Source organism: Pogonomyrmex barbatus, unplaced genomic scaffold, assembly GCF_055798465.1.
Source record: "Pogonomyrmex barbatus isolate J1 unplaced genomic scaffold, ASM5579846v1 scaffold7, whole genome shotgun sequence".
Lineage (NCBI taxonomy): Eukaryota > Metazoa > Arthropoda > Insecta > Hymenoptera > Formicidae > Pogonomyrmex > Pogonomyrmex barbatus.
Genome location: NW_028297171.1, coordinates 2170255 through 2194688, shown reverse-complemented (window position 1 = coordinate 2194688; position 24434 = coordinate 2170255). Strand labels below are relative to the sequence as shown.

At 31.3% G+C, this 24434-nt stretch overlaps 2 protein-coding genes, 2 long non-coding RNA genes and 2 pseudogenes across 8 annotated transcripts; 4 read left to right on the top strand and 2 right to left on the bottom strand.

Moving 5' to 3' along the window:
• The first annotated feature begins 76 nt into the window (after positions 1–76).
• Positions 77–2648, top strand: LOC148934900 (uncharacterized). Its single transcript, XR_016140989.1, has 3 exons — positions 77–785; positions 1006–1097; positions 1207–2648. It is a non-coding gene; the product is annotated as an uncharacterized LOC148934900 (long non-coding RNA).
• A 305-nt stretch (positions 2649–2953) lies between these two features.
• Positions 2954–4851, bottom strand: LOC148934899 (uncharacterized; annotated as a pseudogene).
• On the bottom strand, positions 4846–6397 carry LOC112553006 (uncharacterized; annotated as a pseudogene). Its single transcript, XR_016140984.1, has 3 exons — positions 6258–6397; positions 5954–6127; positions 4846–5845 (listed from the first exon to the last, which is right to left on the bottom strand). The product of XR_016140984.1 is annotated as an uncharacterized LOC112553006 (transcript).
• Positions 6398–6885: 488 nt separating this feature from the next.
• On the top strand, positions 6886–7794 carry LOC148934898 (uncharacterized). The gene is made up of 2 exons (XR_016140986.1): positions 6886–7097; positions 7532–7794. It is a non-coding gene; the product is annotated as an uncharacterized LOC148934898 (long non-coding RNA).
• A 4827-nt stretch (positions 7795–12621) lies between these two features.
• On the top strand, positions 12622–13746 carry LOC148934897 (uncharacterized). The gene is made up of 3 exons (XM_089083296.1): positions 12622–12994; positions 13237–13626; positions 13732–13746. Exons 1-3 carry the CDS (start codon positions 12692–12694, stop codon positions 13744–13746), a joined length of 708 nt encoding a protein of 235 aa, XP_088939422.1. The 5' UTR covers positions 12622–12691.
• Positions 13747–21164: 7418 nt separating this feature from the next.
• Positions 21165–23988, top strand: LOC105433238 (uncharacterized). Of its 4 annotated transcripts, none has more exons than XM_089082956.1 (7): positions 21165–21692; positions 21790–22264; positions 22339–22670; positions 22743–22840; positions 22904–22987; positions 23061–23229; positions 23304–23988. In XM_089082956.1, exons 1-7 carry the CDS (start codon positions 21664–21666, stop codon positions 23554–23556), a joined length of 1440 nt encoding a protein of 479 aa, XP_088939082.1. In that variant the 5' UTR covers positions 21165–21663; the 3' UTR covers positions 23557–23988. The 4 variants fall into 4 exon arrangements, with proteins under 4 accessions (XP_088939082.1, XP_088939083.1, XP_088939081.1 ...); XM_089082957.1 differs by having other exon boundaries at positions 21166–21692; positions 21790–21873; positions 21986–22264; positions 22743–22987; XM_089082955.1 differs by having other exon boundaries at positions 21173–21692; positions 22743–22987.
• Positions 23989–24434: the final 446 nt, after the last annotated feature.

Here is a 24434-nt window from a genome sequence, read left to right as displayed (position 1 = left end):
CGAGGCTACCGAACTCGGGACGTCGGGATTCGGGACCGTTACGATTACTCCGTTTACATTTACTTCGACGTGATGCGCATGCGTCCTGTATCGCAAAGTAGAAAAATAACTGATGGGAATGCAAGTGCGCGCCTAACCAGTATGGGCCATGATATTATGGGCATTCCGTGAAAAAATGCGTGATCAGCGTACAGGAATCCTATTTTTCAAACATATCGTATATGAAAATTCTATAGTATATGTTATGTATTTTCGCGACATGTTTTAAGAATAGAGCATCAGATTTATTTGCACAGGAATTCCATTCTTGAAAAATATCGCATGAAAAATATTAAAAATAGTATACGTTACGTATATTATAGATTTTCATATGCGATATGTATGTAATATAATAGATTCTAGAATTTCATGTTTTGTTTGAAATCAGTGAAATTAAACGCAACAAGAATGTACATACATATATATGTGCACATAAATTTCTCTGAAAAATGAGTAAAATAAAACAAAATTATGTTGTGTAATGTCAAACAAAATAAAAGCAAATTTTATCATTGATTCTGTTGCTAATAGCTGTGTAAATTAGAAAGTGATTATAATGAAGCACAAATATCCCTTAAAATTTGAAAATGTTACATTGCAAACATTTAAACAATAATCGACATATAAAAATACAAAGAATCTGATCACTGAAATGATTTTGTAATAAAATAATGTCTATCGCATCGCAGAATACGTGTCTATGAAACTAAGTTTCATATTATTTAAATAAAGAATTATTCTTTATGGTAAGTAAAACTATTATATTGTTCTTTGCAATATTAAATTAATGTACGATAAATTATAAATCACATTTCTATTTCATATTGATTGATTCCTGTTCCTTAACGGAACATGATCATATAAATATTCTGTACTCATACGGAATATACAATAATCATCGATAATATACGGAGAAAATTCATAATATCTCTGTATAATATCATTTCTCAGGATATATATTTTCAGAATATACTCAGGAAATAACAAATAAATTTTGCTACTTATACTGCGTACTCTGATTATATGTAATATACTCAGAATATTTGTGTAATATCTTGGTGAGTATATCCCGAATGCGCCTTTAATTTGTATTATCAGAACATACTTCGAATATAAAAATTAAATCATAGCCAGATACACAATCGCCACCTACATATATCATTTCAGTTCTTAAGGGTAAGTTCTCGGAGTCCGAATGGGCAAACTCCGAATTGATCTTGGGGACCTCATGCGGTGAAAGCGCAAAGCTCTGAGATCAGGGCTGCTAACTTCGAACAATAAAATATCTGTTTTCATATATGGTTGTGTATTCACATATACACTAATACTAATCTATTGCTGACGCGGATAAAATCTCAGAGAACTTAGAAAAACTGACAATTATGCTGTTTGTCTCTTTTTAAGATGCATAGATATTAAGATGTCATATATTACATATTATGCGATATAGCTATTTTGATTGTTTCTATTCTACCGTCTTAAAATCTCAGCCAAAAATGTTTATAAGATATTTGATTAATTTTCAATTACTTTACACGTTATAAATTTACATGTTATTATACATACATATTTTATACATATTATGTATAAACACAGATGATAGATATATGTAAATACAAGAAAAATTAATTTGAAGGAACTAAATTAAGGAAATCAAGTTAAATGAAAAAGAAATATTAAAATTATAATAGCATAACAAGTTTTTATTACAAACATAAATGTAATTTTATTACAAATAAATAATTTTTTACAGAATAAAATTTATTACAGAATAAAATTATTGCATACATTTAAAAGTTGTTCAGCATTTTTTATTTAACAACATCAATTATAGATTGAGATTTATGTCTCTTATATTAATTTTTTCATATAAATATTAATTAATATGCAATTAATATGTGAACTTTTGTGCGTAAACATGTTTTCTTTGGACGCTATTTTATATTGAAAAATTGCCTTTCCATTTACGTGAGTTGTACACTGCAGATAACTTGTCTCTCAGTTTAAATGTTATACTTGCAACAATGTCAACAAACAACTGCCGCGCACGCAGACATATATTAATACGAATATCTTTAAATCATAAAGGATTTACAAAATAAAATATTTAAGCAATTATAATAAATTATATTGAAATTATTATAATTAAATCACATGCATTTATACATACAAAGATTAATTTCTTGTGTGTCTGAAAACATGCAACATGCATAACAGTCCTCACGCCTGTCGGAAACACAACAATTAGCGCAAGTACTTGTAGTTATATTCTTATCTCAATGAATATTATTTAACAAAAGTAAAAATATGTGTAACCATATTTGCAATTCCTTTAATATGATATAATTAAATAAAATGTTTGAGATGAGAATATTAAAAATATTACCATGTACGTGACAATTGCAATCAATATATACATAAAATAATATGTATTATACATATATGTACATAAAATTGGCATATTTTTTGTATGCATAAAAATATAAATATTATTTTATTGATTATTATTGTTGCGTACAATATTTCGTATACAACACGAATTAATAAATTCGAGTGGATCGCAATTCAAACTGAGTGATTGCGTCACAAAGTGACTTCAATTACATAGCGAGAAGCACTTATTAGCAAATTACTTAAAATATTTTTTATTATAATTTACTTGTATTTGCAAAATATAATATTAATAATGTGTGTTTCTGTATAATGTTATCTTCTCATATCTTTTTTATTTTTCTGCTTATTTCTGTGTTTTAGAAAAACAATGCATTGCAAATTTAATAATGTATAATAAAAATACTTTGCAACGCAATCATTTTCTCAGTTTAAATTGTCTAATTTGCAATGCATTATTTTCAAATTTTAACAAAATTTAAAAGTAGAAAATTAATAAACAATCAATAATATATATATATATAAATATTTTAATTATAAGTAATAAGCAGAATTTTGCCCTCCTCCTCTTCCCACGTAGGATATCATTACACGAAAAAGAGTGAGTAAACGTTTTCCACTATATTATAAAATAAATTATATTATGATTAATAATTAAGATATTTTTTTTAAATGTTTTAAAAATTTTTATTATTTTTTATTTTTTCATTTTTTTTTATTTTTATATTTTATGATATAGTGAATGTTTCTCTTTCATTTAATGATATTCTTTCTTTTTTTGAGCTGCCTTCTGTGCGTTCAATGACGTATTGTATGTGATATTGGCATATTTCTCGCGATTTTACTATCAATTATTTTAGGAACCAAACAGTCCTCGTTTCAGCTGTGATAGCATTCTTTCTCTCCAGAATGTATCATCATGCTGAACAATCGTGTACTTTAATCCTAAAGGCGTCCACATGGCAAAAATACAATAATCTCTTCGCGTTATGTGGAATTGCCCTTATACTTGGAAATAGTACGCGTGTCTTTGATTCATACGAGAGTCATCAGTTTTATCAAAAATGCGATGAATATTCGCAACTTTATGGAGCATTGCATCGATAGGAGACACTTGTCGCGCCGCATGAGGACATTTAATTTCAACGTATCGTCTCCAATAATGTCATCAGGTGACGCAGCAAAATATGAGAATTCCTCGTCAATAAAGAGTCCGCAATCACTAATTTCTACTCCCAATTCCTCCTGTAATTGCTTTCGTGCCACAGACATTCATTTTCTCCACCCCATTCAATAGCTGCATTCGTTAATCGAGGAGAATACAGAATAGTCTTCACAAGATTTTGGCACGAAGTTGTTTCTCTTCTGCTGCAAATCTTTCTAAAGTTTGAAGCAGTGAGAAGCTTCTGTCATACGTGATGACATTGCGGGTTCTCATGCTGACCCCGCGTTGCATACTCCAATACGACACGACTGCGCTGTTGCTCCATTAACATTTCATAATGAGTGGATTTTAATTGTTCGTACACACTGTCTTCAATATTTGGTCGTTCAACATTTGGTCCATAATCTTTGTTAGCTTTAAACATCTTGGCAACATATTTCGAAGTACGAATAAAAAGACCTTTCTAGACCTTTCCTAATTCTTTCGTCGCGCATATTCGCTCATGCTGTTTTAAATTTTTAGTCATTATATTGTTGTTCTATTACTTTCGCACATGCGAGTGGCTCTTTTTCCATTGCACGACAGAACTCTTAATGTGAATACTTGTGATGTATTGAATTGCACTACGGATGCTTTTTCGCGTGTTTCATAAGAACCTTTCATAGCAAAATGGATGCGTTTACCGCCAATTAATTTATTAATAATTCCACTGCAACTTTCGACGGAATTACTAGTAAATCAATGTAACAAACTATCCGCGTTATCTATAATGCGTTTCATTGCGCTTTCTATTTTGAAATATAATCCTGCCATTTGTAATTGAGGCACAAGATTTCCGCTTTCTTTTCGTTCTCCATTACAAAAATACTTAAGCGAAGCACAACCTTTATGCTCGCCAAATACATGACTAGGTATATTATTTAAATCTTTAATTAATCCTGCAATTTTCTGTTGTCAAGATGCTTTGCTATTACGGCGAAAAAAATTACAGCCTTTACGACAGCGTTCCGAATTTTCATAACGCTATTCGTAACACATTTTTTCAATTTTGAAAAATTTCTACCACCAGTACTCCCTGCTTCGCGTATTTTATTAGAAAGAGTGCGAAGAAGATGATTTGTGCATTCAATCTTCTCCACAATGATATTTGGATATGGTGGGAAATCTCTCAATGTTTTAGCTACATTGCTATCTCCATCACCAATATATTTACTATAAATTAATCCGTGCATTTCTAAACTATGTCTAAACTATGTGAAGCCCTTTAGGATTATATCACTTTCCATACTAGTAGAACTTTGATTATTTCCCCAATTCTTAAAGCATACATGCTTCTTAGGGTTTGTTAATTTTAGCTGCTCTTGCGCAAACTACATAATATTTATTTCTTACGCCAACAAACAATATTTTTTGAGAATAATATCCCGTAATAATAGCTGCTCCAGATGGAGAATCAAAACTATTACTGGTAAGATCTCTTCATCCATGAGCCGTTTGTTATTATGGGTATATGTACAATACCATCTATCTAATATTTCCTCTTTCAATCGCTAAACGTTTCTCCTCCTCGTCAGCTACTCGCATTTCTTCTTCCGCGGCGGCGGCGAAGACTTCCGACATTTTATTATGATAATTAATATAAGTTTTATTGCTCATGCATGGAACATTCACAATAGCAAGAAATTCTTCAGCTGTTTGTGCAGTCCCTGTCAATATAGTGTCACCTCTATTGACATCCAATATTTTATCATCCATCGGTTCACTCCAAAAGTTATCTTGGAAATGACACATTTGACATTCCACAAAATATTGGGTTTTGAGACCGTAACGCTTTGTTTTCGTTATAATGAGATCATAAGACAACATTCATTGAGCCAATGAGTGGATAGTCTTTGCAATTCAGCGTAAACGTATTCAAAATTCATGAGACATCGTCTACTGAGCTCTGCAGAACGCAAACGACCTGCATCAATGTTCTCATCGGCAAAATAATATTTTCGATATCTTTGACATCTTCAATATCTTCGATATCTTCAACATCTTTAATATTATTTTGCATTTTACTTTTCTTCATCACAGCACATGCATTAACAGAAATTTGAGGAAATGTTTCATGCGATAACAATTCCGATATTGATTCATCTTTATCAATTACACTTCTCATATCCATATTTATGTGCATTTCATTTGGAGAATGTGTTTTCTCACAAAATTCTCGAACATCCGACACAGATCCGACAGAATCATTATCTAAAAAATCAGCTATTATTTCATCTGATTGGACGTGTGTCGTTGTACATATATTTATAAATAAATGAGACGTATTTGAAAGAGATTGCGATATCGATTCATTGTTACCTATATTTTCTTCATTTCGATATTATATCTAATTCATGCGATGTACCTGCTTTATTTCTTTCCAATTCTCCAACAGAAAAGATAACCTTTCGAAATCCTCAAGATTCTTATTATGTTGACGAACTAAACGCATTCTCTGTGATAAAGAGATGCGTTTTATCCACGCTTTCTTAACTTTTCCCATTATTAATAAAATGAATAAAGAAGAAAAATTAATCTTTTGCACACCGAACACTATATCTAGTGAGTAATTCTATAAGATTCGAGATGTCCTTTGCGATTCTAAAAAACAAAAGCGCCTCACCTATTCCTATCACGCTGCTGTGCTGTGTATGGCGGCGTGATCATCAATTGTTATTCGGCTACGCGTCGCGATGGATCGCGACGTCGAACTGGTGGAGGAGATAAACCGTAATAATTATTGTGTATACTAAATAATATTAGTTTGGTGATACGGATTGATGAGTGTAGAAAAATCAGATTCAGACGGAATTCTGAGTTATATATTTTGAGTTAATATATCATATCACTTAATTAATTCCGGCTTTACAAAAGTGAAATCTCGCGAAGCGTCTTAACTCCTTTAAATCTCGAAACCGAATGTACCTCTTCCTTTTGCCAAATTGATTGTCCGGGTAACATATTTTGTTGGATACATTTCTTCGTCAAAATATTTTCCGTCTTGTTATTATTCTCGCTTTCATTACAATTTGAATGTTCCAGGTTATTATCAACGTTGCTAATAATTTAATTCCCCGATTGCTAGTAATTAATTAAACCTCTAAATTTTACATGTCGAGACATTCAAAAAGATGCACGCAGACAATTATTCACTCAGCTCGAAACCATCAAACATTATTATCTCTGTTTCGAAAACAAACGAAAGTACGGTCATTATACTTGTCGATTTCGCGCAAATATATAACGATTCCGAGTGTGCACTATGTGTGTGTGTGTATACGCGTGTCTTTCTAAATACGCGTGTTCGGCTTTATATATATATATTTACAAATTTTACGAATATATTTCCATACCCTTGCCATCTCCAAATTCGGTATTTATAATACCCCCGTCGGTCTATATCGTCCAAAATGATGTGGCAGTCGATGGTACGGGTGTCAATCTCGCACCACAAGAAGTGTTTGTAAATATAATAATATTAAATGAAATAAACATTTTTCATTTTTTTGTAAATTTTTTTGATAAAAATCGACAATTTTAATATAAATATTTCCAATATCTCTTTCCTATGCCTTTCACAAAAAAATGTTTTGGCAAAAATTGTAGAAATCAAATGAATTTAATACTAAAATTAATTTCTTTAAGATTAAAACATTAAAAAGTAAGTGGAAATTAAAAAGGAACTTAAAAAGTGTTTGTGTGACATTACAAAGTAAGTAAAAGGTATTGCTATTTTTCAAAATAGTATATAATCTTTTACGTAACACAACTGATTTATTTATTCTTCATAGTGCTGAGATAAAATTATCAAAAAATCGGAGTATTTAGCAATAATTTTTATTTTATGGAGTCACATTGATATAAAATATAAATTATTTTATAAATTATTTGTTACAGAGTCGTCAGGCAGAACGACATTACTGCCAACGCTGCCGCGAAAGAGCAAGACAACAGCAGCAATTGTTGCAGCAATTGCAACAATAAGTGCAATTGCTGCAACAGCAGCAGCAGCCGCCCCAACAACAACAGCAGCATTTTCTTCCTCCCCCATTAAGGAGAAGCCAGAATCAGAGGCAAAGGGGAGGATATTGTGGTTATGGATTTGAGAGGAGGAAAAATATAATTATAATTTTTATAATTAAAAAATAAAAATTGTCAATAAACAAATAGATTTATTTATTATTTAAATTAAATTATTATTTAAATTAATTAAGGTTAAAATGCACTTGACAGCAAAGTTAAAGTATTATCCATTTTGAGTCCTCAAAAAAGGTAAAAAAAGGTATAATCTTTATGCAATTTCGTGATCAGGAATTGTTTTATTTTTACATTTTTTTAATCTACTTTTTTTCGTACACACCGAAAATTATCATTACAATAATGCCAGGCTTAAGAAAAAATTAATACATTAAAATAAAGTGATAGAATAAAATCCTTGTCCGCATTGCTATAAAATCGCTGTTAATTATTCTTTATTAAATTAAAAATCAAGTCAAAGTTAGACCAAATGCGAGTAATATTGTATCGTAAAATTTCAGTTAAATTATATTTTTCACTATTTTTCACATTTGTTACAAAAAAATTTAATAATCTTATGGAAAACATGGAAATTTAAAACTACAATGACACATCAATTATTACTTTTTAACTAATCCTGTTTACGAATCATTTTGTATTGCTAGATTTGATTTATATTATATCGAATTTCGATATTTATATTATATGAATTATCTTTATAATTGATAGCAAATTAAAAATTGTGTTATTTGAAAAATGATCAAATAATGAGATGCCCTCTTTCTTTTTCGGACTTGGAACTAACAGTGAAATTACATCTCCTATTTAAATATTTATATATACATTATATATACATATATACATATTTATTCTCACACACAAGTATGCACACGCACATATACAGATTTTGTAATTTCACTATCAGTCTCAAGTCCGAATAAAAAGAATTTAATCATTTTTCATTTTAGACTTGTCACAAAAACTTTTAAAGATTTTACATAGTCACATATTAAATAAATTAGAGTGAAATAAATTAATAACTGTGGACATAATTAATTTCACTTGGTTACTTCTACTAATATGTGACTCTACCTGAAATCTTAAAATTTTTTATTATGACAATTGACATTTGACAATTTTATGTATTCAATCTTTCATGGAAAAAATTTTTATTGCGTTGAAATATGGAGTTATCAATCCACATTTTTATTGTTCTACTGAGTCATGCAGCTACTTTGGAGTAAAAAAATTTACCATCTTAGAAATATGACAGTATGAGATTATGTATACGAACGAACTATTACTGAACGGTATTTCCTTGCGCTAGATGGCTCAAACGTGAGCCGATACATATTTAATTATTATGTATCGTTATTTGATTTAATTTTATTTGTGTTTAGTTTATATTTGTGTTTTTATTTGTATTTATGATCATCGTTTAATAAATTGTTATATATTATTGCGCTCCAATTGCGCCGACTCTTTCAAACCTTTTTACGATTGTTTAATTTTTCTTTTAAAACTCAAGAATGGTTAATTATTTTTTATCCATTACTTTTCTAAAATATTTATATAACTGTTAACTAAAATTTATACACATATTTGTATATATTTGCACATGCAAAAATAAAATTAATAAAAAGAGGGCATCTATTATCCCCATAACGCTACTGCTTTCTGGTCAAGGAGGTTAAAAGTATTTTGTGACCGAAACGGCATCGTCGAAAAACAAAGATAATGTATATTCTGTCCTTGTCTAACATTATTGACAGTTCGTATGCGAAGTATGCTAGATGTGTATCATGGACGTTACTCATATGCACAGTAAACGAGAGACAAAGACAGTGTTATTACTTTCCTTGTCAAGCGATCAGTGTGATACCACAAAGAATTTCCCCTAGCTCTGCTAAATCCGGTGCTCGTCATTCAACCTTATTTTGACTGATAGAAGCAATATTTCGTCATGAAATTTTTTTGAGCTTATTTCTTATAAAGCTACGAAGCTTGCTACAGAGCCGATTTTTGTAATTTAGCTCTTAATAATTAAAGTAAATGAGACTATCTACTCCTTATTTACAGCGCAGATGTATCTGTACTCAATTATATTTTGTCTCATAGAAGCAATGTTTCGTCATGAAACTTTGTTGAGATAATTTCTTTTACAATTACGAAACTACCTACAGAGCCAATTTTACAATTTAGCTATTAAATGATTAAAATAAATGTAACTATCTACTCTTTATTTACAGTGCAGATATATATTTGAGTATACCCATATATCATCTCATAGAAGCAATATTCTGCCATGAATTTTTTTCTACGTATTTTTTATAAAATTATGACTTTTGCTACAGAGCTGACTTTTGCAATTTGGCTCTTGAAAAAATTTACAATAGATGAAAATATTTGCACCTTATTGCCCTATAATGCAAATCTAGTTACGCATAAATGAATTATCTATTTACACATTTTCTTACAAAAATCGCTCTGTAGCTTTCGTCAGGCGAATATTTTGATTATAAATATCATAATTATATAGCTTTTTTCGCAATATTTTGGCCGTAATATGAAAAGGAATTTATCTCCGATAGAGGTCTCCATAGTCTCTCCTGCCGACCCTTAAGTTAATTCTCTTGTAATCGAAATCGTGATTGTTTACACGGGAGTGAAGCTTGTATCATGGTTTCTTGTAACATGGGAAAAACGGGGGTACTCGAAAGTGGGGATTGACGTAACCAATCAGAAAACACTACGGCATTAGCATGATCTCCATTACGGAAGTTCCGATCGTTTCAACTTTTATCGGCAACTTTTAAATATTTTATGTGACTAATAGTTATTTAATTAGTTAATCATCCAATAATCAACGCAGTAATTAATTAAGTAATTAATTCATTTAATAAATAAGAGATACAATAAACTGATCTAATTTATCATATTTTTTATATATTAATATTGAAAGATATCTATTAGATTCGGAAAAAATTAACGGAGACCGACTGGATTTGAACTCGGGATCCCTCGTCTACCAATCCGACACTTAGTCTGCACGACCACGACGGCTCCTCTCTGTTAGTGTTTATATTCCGAATCTCTTTCATGACCGCTTACGGTCGTCTAATTCTTACAGTTCGGCCATTCTGGTATTACATTCGTCCCGAATGTACCGAGTCTTCCTCTATCGGACTTTTATCCGAAACTTGGAGCTTCTGCTCCCGACTTTCGATCACTTTCTTGATCGACCGACACGACTCCTTTGGAGTACTACTCCGCGACTTTTTTTCCCGTTCATTTCTCTTGAACGACCGACACGACTTTGGAGTACTACCCCCGACTTTTTCCGTTCACTCCTGAACGATCGACTTGTCAGGTAACATAGGCTGAATCTTCTCTGAGGTAACATAGGCTGAATCCCACTTCTGAGATTGAAAGATATCTATTAGATTCGGAAAAAATTAACGGAGACCGACTGGATTTGAACTCGGGATCCCTCGTCTACCAATCCGACACTTAGTCTGCACGACCACGACGGCTCCTCTATGTTAGTGTTTATATTCCGAATCTCTTTCATGACCGCTTACGGTCGTCTAATTCTTACAATATTATCAATTTGTATTCAAATTTTAGTCTCAAATAAGCCTTTGTGACAATATAATCTCAACATAAATTTGCATTTTTTATTCTTTGATTTTGTCGAGACAAAAGAAATTATTAATTTTTTAAACAGAGTTTAAAGAAAAAAAGCTATATTAATATAAATTTTATTTCAGATTATTTCGCTGATCCAACAATACTAAATTATTGAACACGGAACGTATGCAAACACAAGCAAAAAGTAAACAAATTTATAAATTTGTATATTTTAATCGAATCTTGTGTTATAATTTTTTATATTTTATTTTTCCAGAACATACACTATGAAACATCCAATGTAAGAGGCTCAGCCACATAATATTAAACAAGTGATATGCTACATATAATATAACATATGTATATAAAATAATTTCTGTGATATTCTTGTGATAGTGAAGCATACGAAGTATGGCATCTCTATTAGGTACATGTAAATATCCAAGATGTACAATTGCATATTACACTGACACAGTAAATAATTTTTATCAAAACATTTCTATAGATTTCCCAAAAATATTGAATTTAAAAATAAATGGAGAAGAATTTGGAATGTTAGTCAAGATGTGAAATATGATTATTTTCGCATCTGTGAAGAACATTTCGAGCCTAAGCATTTTATGAATATATCAAAGCATAAATTAAATTGGAATGCAATTTCTCTTCAAAGTGCAAGTTGTATACTCCAAATGTACAATCAAATTTCTTCGATCAATAAACATGAATCTACTCGATTCACTCCTTTAATGAATATAAATAAAAATGCTGAATGCGAGGTCCCTCCGATGAGTGTCGATAACATAAATTACAATGAAGCTATTCTTTCAACAACTTATACTGATATACTCCTTGTACTTCTCAAGCGTTATTTAATAGTTATCCAGCACTTATTTCTGACTTTGCTTCTTCTTCAGTTATACAAAATACAGATTTAACTTATCATGAAAATGATGTAGAAATGCTTGTTTCAGATAAAAATGTACAATTTCTAGTCAATAATGAAATGCATAATAAAACCGTGACTCCGAAGGGATATTTGAAAGATATCGGTTTATCACAAAAACAATTGTCGTCTAAAAAAATGTACAAAATATATCGTTACACAATTAGCAAAATATCTAAATTACAAAAATTTAAAAAAAAATGAAAGACAGCATGTCGCAACTTCAAAGGATTTGTATAACAGAAAGAAATTTCAATTTATTGAAGATTCTTTAAACACAGTTACAAAACATACACACATTACATTTTATAGAATCTCAAATTAGAAATGCTAATAGAAAGCCTGCTGGAAGACGATGGACAATTCAAGATAAAACTTTAGCATTTTCTATTTATAAATGCAGTCTTCGGCTATATAAATATTTAACAACTCATTTTCAATTGCCTTCTATTAGATTGTTAAAACAGATGCTTTCAAAGATCCCTTTTAAGATTGGTTTAAATGAAACAATTTTAGACAATTTAAGAATAAGGATACAAAAAAATGCACCCATTAGATCGTTACTGTTGTTTATTATATATTATATATTGATGTTTGATGAGATGTCGTTAAGTAGTGGATTTCAATACGAAGTTAATAAACAAGATATTTTTGAAATTGAAGATTTAGGACACTTAGGTCGTACAATTAAAGCAGCAAATCACGCACTAATTCTAATGCTGAGGGGCATTCGTAAGTCTTGGAAACAGGTCATAGCCTATTACTTTACGGCAAGTACAATCTCTACCATAGCTTTAAAAGATATAATTGTTACAATAATATCACGTTTACAAACAGAGGGATTTAATGTAATGGCAACGATTTATGATCAAGGTGCCACGAATCGAGCAGCATTAGTTCAATTATGTTGTGAGAATATCGAGAGCCCCAATTAATTATTTTTTAGTTAATAAGAAACAAAAATTCATTATTTTTGATGTTCCTCATCTTTTAAAAAACTAAAAATGCCAAGCTTCGTAATCTAATTAAATTTTCTGAATACAAAGAGACTGATTTTGATTACATAAAAACTGCTTTTAATTTAGATCAAAAAAGAATATTCAAGACATTACCAAAACTTAAAAGTAAACATTTCAAATTTGAAGGTTTATATATAAAAATGAAAGTTAAGATAGCTGCTAGACATCTTAGCAGTTCTGTTATTGCAGCAATCGAGAGTTTTGTTACGGCAGAAATTATGCCAGCTGCTTCTTTATACACTGCCGAATTTGTTCAAAAAATTGACGATTTGTTCGATTCATTGAACAGTTCATGTTTGAAACCTCGGAATAAAAAATGCGCGAATAAAAAATTGTTCGACACGAAGATCCAGTCTGCCGATGGAAGCCTCTATTATCTATTTGTTGAAATATATATCGGCTAATTATCATTATTGTTATTCTTCACTTAAGCGTTCTTTCAAAATTATTTATCTGGTTATTGCGATAAATATTACTACATGCCTCAGTGGTCGAATGGATAAGACCTATCGAAAGAATAGGGCCATCTCTCTGAAGTACCGGTCGTGGAGATTTGAGAGAATATATGTATATATGTATATTGTAATATACGTATATATGTGTATCATTGTATTGTTGACGTGTTATTCTAAATACGTTATTTGCGATAAATATCATCACATGCCTCTGTAGTCGAAGGGATAAGATGCCTGCCCGGTAAGCAGGAGATCCAGGTTCGATTCCTGGCTGAGGTGGTATTTTTTCGCAAAATAATTACGAGTTTTCACGACTGGTTCGTGGTCGGACCCCGTCGCACACCCTCCCTCCTTTCTTCTTCTGCTTTCCTGCGAAATCCCAGGAGCACCCTGCAGAGAATCAATCACTGGCCGCTAGTCCCGACCCCCGCTTGTCTCTCGTCGATTTACCTGCAACGACATTTCTTGTTATCATCACAATAGTAAGTCGCATAGATAAATACGATCTACCCATCAATCTACCCACTTAAATATCGATTGTTTCCCCTTGTTCCCCTTCCCCTTACTTACCTTTCTGAGCCTACCGTGCTTAAGATTTAACACTTTTACACTTACATAATTATTTGTTTAAATTATTCTATTTTTTTGTTTATATACTTATATTGCAAAAACCGAGCATTGGCCCTAAATATTTTAATGTAGAGTCTTATCCCGAACTGCCATCCCCGTCGACCTCTGCATTTTTGTAATACCCGCGTGCTATACTTACATGCAATTTTATTCCACTCTCATGCGCTCATTCGAAAGGATTAACCGTTACTATTATCTACCGAGTAATCACTATGCGTATCAATTCTCTCTTTTATGTTAAGTATTTTGTGTTTTAATTTTGTATTTTGTATTTTGTTCGTTTCACATTAATTAATTAAATGTTTACTTTAACAATAAATTAATTTATTCATTAATAATTTAATCCTCTCGTCACGCTCATTCCCACCCGCTCTCGGGGATCGTATAATGGTCCTATCCCAGGCAAAAGAAATTAAATTCTTTTGCCTAAATTAATGGACCGACGGACGTACGTCACGCAGTCAGAGTCATAGCGTCTTTTTCAAGACGTTGACCCGTATCGTCTGACCTGTACGGTGCGTTCGATTCGCAGGCACGCTCCAGAGCGGCCATCTGCGAGAGGATATTCGGTACATCCTTCCATGCTTCATTCCTTCAACTAATAATTCTAGACGTAACATTAATTTCTATATTGTTATACAAAGATTAAAAGTTAAAATATCCTAAAAGTTTTTTAAATGCTTTATATTCGGCTTTATATTCGCATTTCATGTGATTTTTATATGCTTTTTATGTGACTTTTATATATGATGTTTACAATATAGGTAATCTCAACTGTACCACTTGTAAGTGGTACAATTTTATGAAAACAAAATATATTTTGATATTTTTAAGACAATTAACATTTTCCCTAATAGCACTCGTCTATTCTAAGAACGTTCCACAGGATATCATACAAATATATTCGAGATATTTTCCGAATATTCGAAATACTGCGATATACTGTGGAATGTACTTAGATCATTACTACCGCTCACTAACCTAATCTCTAGTATGTACTGGAGAATATTCCGCAGTATGGCCACAAGATGAAAATGGTTTAAAAACAGTATATCATGTAAGGCAAGGGTCGGCAAGTGGGCACTGCTCGCCCAATGCCCGCAACAGTCGAGCGCGCTGGGGTTAGCATTAGGCGGCTAGGCGCAATAAAGTGAGAAGAGAGGATAGCAGGAACGTCTGTTCATTGAATGTACTGTTCAAGGAATAAAAAAATATTGTATTGCACAAATTCAGATCCAGAATTAGCACAAATTAATAACTATCTATGTTTTAAATAAACAATTCTTACAATAATATTAAATAAACAACTCTTATAACATTTAATTAGTATTTGATTCATAGTTTTCTGATATTATATACGATATCGTTTTGACAACTTAAACGAATTATTGCAAAATTCAAATGTGAATCTGTTAACTATTCGCGTAATCGCGATTTATTTAATTTCATAATAGAAAATAATTGTTCATGAATATGTAGAACCGAACATACTCATTATTTTTGCAGCATGTAGTCGAGGAAATCGTTCTTGAGATATATATGAATAAAATTGTACAATGTCAGTCATTGTATAAAAAATGATTTTTAAAAGCAGTGTCACATTTTAAATCTATTAATTCTAATTATATATCTGCGGGAACAATATTAATATGGGAGCAATATAATAATTAAAGTGAATTTATATATTCTTCATATTGCTTATCTTGAATGTGTATGGCAACAGATAATAAATTTGAAAAATGCAACAACTGTCGAGATTGAAATTGATTGATCCATAAATTAAGTTTCATTTGGAAATGCGGAACTTTATCCCAAGGTACTAAAAATATTAAAAAATTATATTAAAATATTATAAAAAATTATATTAAAATATTATAAAAATAGATACGCTCCTGAGATATGCACAATAGGCGGGCACTCGCGGGCGCCCGTGCCCAATTTCAGCGTTTTGCCGACTCCTGATATAGGGCATGCATAAGTGTATCCTAGACAGCCATATTGATCATGAAAATCTATAATATACGTAACACCTTTTACGGAAAATAAGTAAAAAAAAAAATGAAAAAAATGAGAGAAAGTAATGAAACATTTTTTATCTTGTATCACTGCATGTTTTTAAAATCCATCCTATTTGGGATTCTGCTCGATGCTGCTTAATTTCTATAATGGGATGAAATCTGCAACTGAAATAATATAAGTGAACACGGAATTTTGACATAAGATATGATAGATCCGGTTAATGAATGCTATTATATTGTCATATAAATAATCTTAATTTTAAAACCTTGATTGCATATGTAATTCTTATAGATAATTAAATTACATATATAGAGCCATGAACCTATATTATGTTTAATGAGAATCATTTTTATTATAAAAATTGTTTATAAATTGTTGTATATATTTTGTTTACTTTTTCATGAATTTGTTAATAATTGTAAATTATTTTAAATATGGGAAATATTTTTCTTATTTATATATTATAGTTAATTAAGAAAGATAGTAATTAATAATGTTATTTCATTATTTATTCATTAAAAATGATTTAAAAATGACGATTAAATGACAATATATTTATTATAATATTTCGTGAAAATGTTACGTTTATTTTACGTCATTTTTTAGTACACTGACAAAAAATGACCTTAAATCATCGTCACAATGACGTCATCTTGCTACTTGGGATACATAGATTTTATATACCGAATAATCTTAGCATATTCAGTATGATCACAGTACATTTAGTATAAATACAGAATATTTGTATCATGTGCTGCTAGAATATTCGATATATTCTGAAGATGAGCTTAAGAATATATGAGAAATGACATACTATCAAGATGTTATATGAATATTCTCTAGTATATTAGGCAATAGTACGTATGACCACAGTACTTTCAGTACGAATGTAGAATATTCAAATGATATCATGTGCTATTAGGGAAGTCTTGGCACTAGGGGTGCGTTTTTTTATTCATTCCGAGTACTCATGCTATGACGTAATGGAAGTGTATCGTTGCGTTTTAGTTTCGTACTTTCTAACTGCTTTAAAATTATAAAACGGAACGTAGTTGCAATACGTTTTCAAGCTCCAACTGAAAATGGTTGGTATATGTAATATTAAAAAAAATATAATTTTATTATATATATTAAATATAATATAAAATAATTAATAATAAAAAATAAATAATAAATAATAAAAAAAATTAATAATAATATTAATATTAATAATAACAATAATAAAAAAATTAATAACAATAAATAATTCATAATATTATATAATATCATAATTTCATTATATTATATTATTTTATATTATACGCTTTATTTTCTTCAGCATCAATCATTATTTCAGTCTCCATGGAAGCAGCCATTTTTGTGCTCTAACTGCTTTACCTCGCTGGTTGCAATAGCCGCAACAGGAAGTACGTCAAGATCAATGACGTCATAGAATTCAAGGCAGTAATTTCGGAGTACATTACTCTCTATATCGGAACGCTATTCGTAGTACTCGAAGTGAATAAAGGAATGCACCCTAGATCAGTAATGCGAGAACGCTATGACGCTATTTCATAGACGTGCGGTGGTCGGTCATTTTCTAATCAAGAAACTTAATTCCTATTAGACTTGTGCGATCAGTGGGATGGGAGGAATAAGAGGGGTTTTTAAAAAGAATAAAGAGAATTTAAAATTAAATTAAATGTTTAATATGGTTAATGTTGTACATGTTTCCTTTTGAGAAACAAGAGAAATGATGTGGGTGAGTAATATGCGTGTATGTTATCGCGGATATTACAATCGTTCGGTGGCCATCGTAAGATTTCAAGTAGAGAGGTGTGAATGTAAGAGTGTACTAAGCGATGATCCTACCCGGTAATACATTACAAAATATGTTTGGGAATAAACTTAAATTAATGAAAACAAAAAATTGACATTATTTAATTAATAATATTAATATTACATTATTTAATTAATTATTATTACATTATTTAATTATTATTATTATATTAATAATATTAATATAACATTATTTAATTAATAATATTAATATGTATGTATGTATATAATAGAAAATTAAGGAAGAGAGTAGGCTTGAATTTGTTCTGGAGGAGGAGTTGAGAGATAAAATAATTCAGGAAAATCTATGTCAACATTTGGAAACAGGGATTTTCTGTCATTGGAGAATAAAGGATCGGAAGATAGGGCTTCTAAGTCAATGATAGATTCGGAATCAAATGCATAATATGAATTTCCCATGGGACCAGTAGAAAACTCGGAGAAAAGTTGGGAAAATGAGTCAAGTGGAGATTCAGAAGAGATTAATTGGGAAGGGGAGAAGGAGATTCAAGAGGAGTGGTAAAAGAAGTTGACGAAGTTGAGTAGCAGTTCGGTAGATTGTTTCGTCGGTGGATTGTTTCGTTTCGCTTTTTTGTTTCTGACTCTGTACGCCCGCCTCTCCACCACTATAATGATGACGAGGTAGTTTTAATAAACGGTCAGATTGTCGAATTTTACAAGGCGATACTTCTGAAAAATCTATGTCAACTACTGATTCACTACAGGGGGAAAGAAAAAAATGAAGTAAGAGAAATTTCGCACACAGTAAAGGTAGGAAATTAGGAGAGATTGAGACGGAGAAATATGTAGATAACGAGTCCGGGAGCCTTCGAGGCTTCAACGAGGTCCCAAGTAGTCCGCACCGAAGGGAGAGAGAAAAAAAAGGAATGGTAAAATAATCGGGAACCTTCGCTTTCAACGAGGTCCTAAGTAGTCCACATCGGAGAGAGAGAGAGAGAGAGAAAGAAAAGAAAAGATAAAATAACCAGGAGCCTTCGAGGACCTTCAATGAGGTCTCAAGTAGTCCACACCGGGGAGAGAGAGAGAAAGAAAGAAAAGGGAAGATAAAGTGAAAAGAGGATAAGGAAATGAGAGATGTAGTAAGATGTACTTTAAGTAAGATGGAATGAGAATTCGAAAATTGTAATGAAATTATTTTATAATCAACAAAAGACTTACTGATAGTCGATTAAGATCGAGATTAGTGAAGAATGAGCCTGGATATTTTTTTGAAAAGTTGACTTGCTCACCGCTTTTAATTTATTAGCTGAATAAAAAATTGAAAAGAAATAATAATTGATAAATGCTAACCCACACTAAAAGAGAATTTAGAAAAATAGTGCTGGATAAATGGGCCTCTGTATTGAATGGAAAAAAATGGCTTAATATTAAATGAAAAATTGAGAAATAATGGCTGTGCGCCCCAGAAGAACCCCGTTTTTATAGGCTGGCCAAAGTCTGATTCTTGTAGAAGAAGGATGTTGGTTCTGGGAATCTGGGGTAGCTAAGCGGGATAAGACAAGATCCGAGCTAGATAAGATGTTTACATTAGATATCGTGTTTCACTCGTGCTCGTTGTATGCTTATGCTTAATATGGACTTGCAACAGATCCAACCTAAGGATTTATAATATTCTTTTCTCATTAAATAAAAAGCTTGTTCTAATATACTTGAATAGCTGAAACGATTACAATTCTCTTTCTCTTGCTTTGTGTTTACTTATCTTATTAACAAGCATGTGGTAATATTTCAAAAATTATTTATTCAGTTGTTACGATAAATATTACCACATGCCTCAGTGATCGAATGGATAAGACACGCGTTAAGCGAGCGATCCAGGTTCGATTCCTGGCTGGAGTAATATTTTTCGTAATAAAAATATTTTTCAATAGTCGGGGATTAATCGATTTCAAGTTTGATTATCGATTTAATAGGAAAGGGTTGCATTTAGATTTAGCTTTGAGTGGGCTACGTTGCAAGATCGTTGAATTAATGACACGTAGTTTGCGATAGGCATGTCTTTAAATTCAGATAAATAAAAATTATTCGATACAAAGACCCAGTCTGCCGATTGAAGCCATCTATTGTCTATTTGTTAAAACTTATATAACTGTAATTATCATTATTGTTATAAATAAAAAAAGTGGAACTATCGAACTGAATATTCTGTTTTCTTATATTCTGTTTTAGATATTATATATGGCGTATCTTCGCTTAAGCCAGCGGCAATTTTTAGATCTAAAAGAATATACCAATTAAAGACAAAAGCTCAGCAAGCACGCAAATTCAGCTAGCAAACCAGCAGAAAAAAAAGCATCGTGTGCTGCTGGTTTTAGACTCTAGTAAAAGAAGAAAAATTAAGTATAGAAAGAAGTGAATTCGAAATTAACACACACCTACAACATAGGATGAGTCAATAAAAAGAACAAACTTAAAAAAGTTCAACCTCATTTCTTTTGTAATTGTACACCCTCCCCCCCCACACACACATACACACATCATAAATGATTTTATCAATTAATAGATCTTTCTAAATTCTATAATTTTTATCTATAATTTTATTTTTTAATATGTACAACAATATATACACCATATATCGTAAATACACATTTTTGTATATTTTGTATATTTAATAATTGTGGTTTGCATTTGTATGTACATACATATATTGTAAAGGAAATAAATTTATATGTAAATATATGTGATATATATGTGAATTAAATGCAAATAAAAAATTTTGAATAATCCTTTTTTTATTATATTTATTAATTTGCATAAGTTATTGCATTTGTTTCTCTTTAATTACATATATAGTTTTATTTTATTTTATGCTTATTATTTTAAACTGCCCGCGCTGCACACTCAACATTATGGCTGACCATTTCACTTCAGATCAAAGATGCCGACATTGAGTGAACTTACTGTATCTACTTATACTGTGGTTAGTGCATACTAAATGCTAATATACATGAAATTATTGAAATGTAAAAATACATAAACATTTCAAAATGATTATATAAATAGTCAACAATGAATTTGTCATTATTTAGCTGAATATGAATTAATAATTTCATTATTAAGGAAGTGATATTATGCTGCCATATTTAAATATTTCATATGTAGCAGTCTTTAATGTGCATTAACCTGAAGTAGTGTAATGAATGGAATTCGCTATCAGTATCAAGCATCATGCGCATAGGGGTGGAGCCAACCTCTTCGTTGGTTTGCCTCTGTTATACCCTGGTCAATATTTCAGTCACGATTTGGATTCGGGATCGATAATGGGTTTGCGTGAGGTGCGCGTAAAATAGAAATTATGAATGATAAAAGTACGCGCGGCAGCGACGCGACTGCTCTGCTGAAAAATTCGAACCGAGGACGTTATGAACATCAGAAATCGAGAAAACGTCAGTAGGTTCTTGTCTTTTCACATCAAAAGTGCAACAGAATCGTCCATCGGATCTCGTTCATGGAGGAAACCCTCAGGGGAGGCATGAGATGCGAAAAAATAGCCTTAGAAGAAGCACGTAAGTTGTTCACGCTCACACGGTTTGGAAAAATTGCAAGGAATTAATTGACGAAATCGTAATTGACGAAATTAACAAAAGTTATTTATTTTTGCAGGATTAATCCACTGACGCAAAAGATAAACAGTCCTCAACATCTGTTGCGATTCAAAAATGAAGAGGATGGATTGGATAACGAATGGTATAGTCGCTTTCGATTACCCAGTTTATCACAGCAGAAATCATGGAAGGATGGCGATAACGATGTCTCATACAATGGCAATAGCGCAGCAACATCTGTTTCTTGGTCACAGGAGATGGAGGATACAGTGACTCAGAAATTGGAGGAACAGTGGGCAACCATAGAAAGAACCTTTTACGAAGAGGATGATCAGTTGTTTCAAGAATCTATTTTGAACGAATGTATACAATGGAGAACGCAGATTTTGTACTTGAGAATAGTCGGCAAAGTTCCAACTTGTACTGGTGATAGCACATGGAACAATATTCTCAGCTCAAATGATAGAAAGACAAAAAAGCTTGATAATTCACAAAATGATGAAGTATTTCTGGAACATAATCTGTTGTTGAAGGTAAAGAAAAAAAGTATCTTCCTCAGCATGTACTATGTAATCTGTATATATATTATGTCTTTATATTTTTGCAGAGTGGAGAAGATTTTATACAATATAAATTGAATAGAGCGAAATTCGAGGAAGTTCTCGATACATTGATGGAATATGTAATCTTAGAACTTTTTCTTAACGAAAAGAATATGGATACAGATTCTTTACGCGACGATTTAAATGATACTTTAAGAATACTTCCCGTTCCTGGTAATAGAAACTTGTCAAGAAATTTGAAAACAAATTGGACAGAGGAGGCAATCTCGCCCAATTATATCGAGAACAAGTCTCTGAGCATAAGAAACCGACTACTGGATATAGAAAGCTCCCTTCAGATAATGAAGAACGATATAGATCATCAAGGAGTTCAAAAGTAAGATTAAGAAAGAAAATAAAGTATCGAAAGCAAGAGCGATTTTTTTACTTGATATAATTTGATTTTTAGGAGACTAAAAGATTCAATTTCTGCAAATAGACTAAGAGATTTTGTCAATCCAGGAGATGATAATGCTTTGAAAGAAAGACTGTGCACGCCACATATAGGTAGAAATAAGCTTGGAACTATCTTTAACGAGAGAATTGTTGTAAGTCCTGTGCCTTTTACAGTGTCTACACGAGAAAGTTTTTCTACTTTAAAAACTGTCCCAATTAAATTCATAAACGAAAATTTCCAAATTTCTTCCTGTCAAGGTAAATATTCAAATTTAATATTGATTTATTAAGATATTGATATTAATATATATATATTTTGCTAATATTTTAGGATCGGCTCGAAATATTTCGGGCTTCCGAAAGTCCGCGAGAAAGTCGAGTGCTTTAAAAAATTCGAATATCTATTCTACCTGGCAAGCTCCCGTCTGTCCTACCGTTTGGCCGAAAAATATTCGACTCGCTCCCATAGACACTTCGAGATTTCCTAGCAGCAAAACTAGGTGTGTTGATTGCAGAAATTTGAAACCTTCCTTTTAAATAAAAATTGAGAAATTTGAAATCAAAGGATAATCAGGATTATAAATTTCAGATCATTGGCACCCTCGCCTGCTGTCTTGCACTGCAGCAGAAAACCGTTGAGTCCGATTTCCCACTCTACGGTACCAAAATCTGCCCATACAATTCGCGATCATAATGAATTTTTAACGATTCAAGGGAAACATATCGTTCCTGCGCAATCGAAGATCAGTCTGCTTTCGGCTGGTTGGAATTGTCCCAGAGTGATCAAGGAAAAGAAAAAGAAAACTCGAACAAATGAAAGATTTTAAAAAAAGGCTACCACGCTAAAGCGCTTTGAACACTTACATGTGAGAAATATATATTTTTAATAATGTTATTACATGTCTGACAGATATATCCTGCGTGTAATCACGAGGAAGCTAAAGAGTACAAAATACCGCTTTGACGCGTTCGGTTTTGCAGCAAGATAATGCTTGAAGCACGGTAAAACGCTTAACAACGAAATATATAATAATACATATTTATTGCGATGCATAAAATTTATAGATGCATCGTCGCATGTTCACGGTGATCCATTATAATAGGATGATCTATTATTTCAAATGCCGTCGTTCCGTACTGATTCTACCTCCATGTCCATGTTATTCTACACGCTTATCGCGAGTGGATATATTTTTGTATGCTGCACCATTTATTGAATGTGAATAAAAATATATAGCAATGTTATTGGATAAATAAAATATTGTATCATTATTTCACGTTGACATAATATTAAAATTTTTAAAGAAATCCAGAATACTTTTAAAATATCTAAAAATTTGGACAGGTGCAGATCTGAAAATAATTTTATTAGGCCATTTCAAAATATTTATGTAAGATGTTTAAATTGGTTGCTAGAATATCAAAAGTGTTTACAATATTATCATTGTACTTTAAATGTTTTACATAATAATTTGTCCCAACAAAATTATTTTCAAATTTGTATCTATATATCCAAATTAGACACTAGCAAAACCATTCTTTTCATGTATATAAATCATATATAACAATATAAAAGGTTATTATTTTTTGCCCTATACGTTGTACGATATTAAAATTAAAAATATATTGCATAAAAGGGAATATGCGAGAAAATAAAAGAGCAAAGGTTAAACACAGCAATATGTGACCTGTTGTTAATATCTTG

What these genes read in the sequence shown, in the direction of transcription:
- LOC148934897 (XM_089083296.1), top strand. Translation starts at nt 12,692, where the DNA reads ATGCTTTCAAAGATCCCTTTTAAGATTGGTTTAAATGAAACAATTTTA. An exon ending in TCATAGCCTATTACTTTACG is followed by an intron (nt 12,995 to 13,236) that starts GCAAGTACAATC and finishes AAAAATGCCAAG; the next exon opens with CTTCGTAATCTAATTAAATT.
- LOC105433238 (XM_089082955.1), top strand. Translation starts at nt 21,664, where the DNA reads ATGCGAAAAAATAGCCTTAGAAGAAGCAC. An exon ending in AACATAATCTGTTGTTGAAG is followed by an intron (nt 22,265 to 22,338) that starts GTAAAGAAAAAA and finishes ATATTTTTGCAG; the next exon opens with AGTGGAGAAGATTTTATACA. An exon ending in GATCATCAAGGAGTTCAAAA is followed by an intron (nt 22,671 to 22,742) that starts GTAAGATTAAGA and finishes TTTGATTTTTAG; the next exon opens with GAGACTAAAAGATTCAATTT.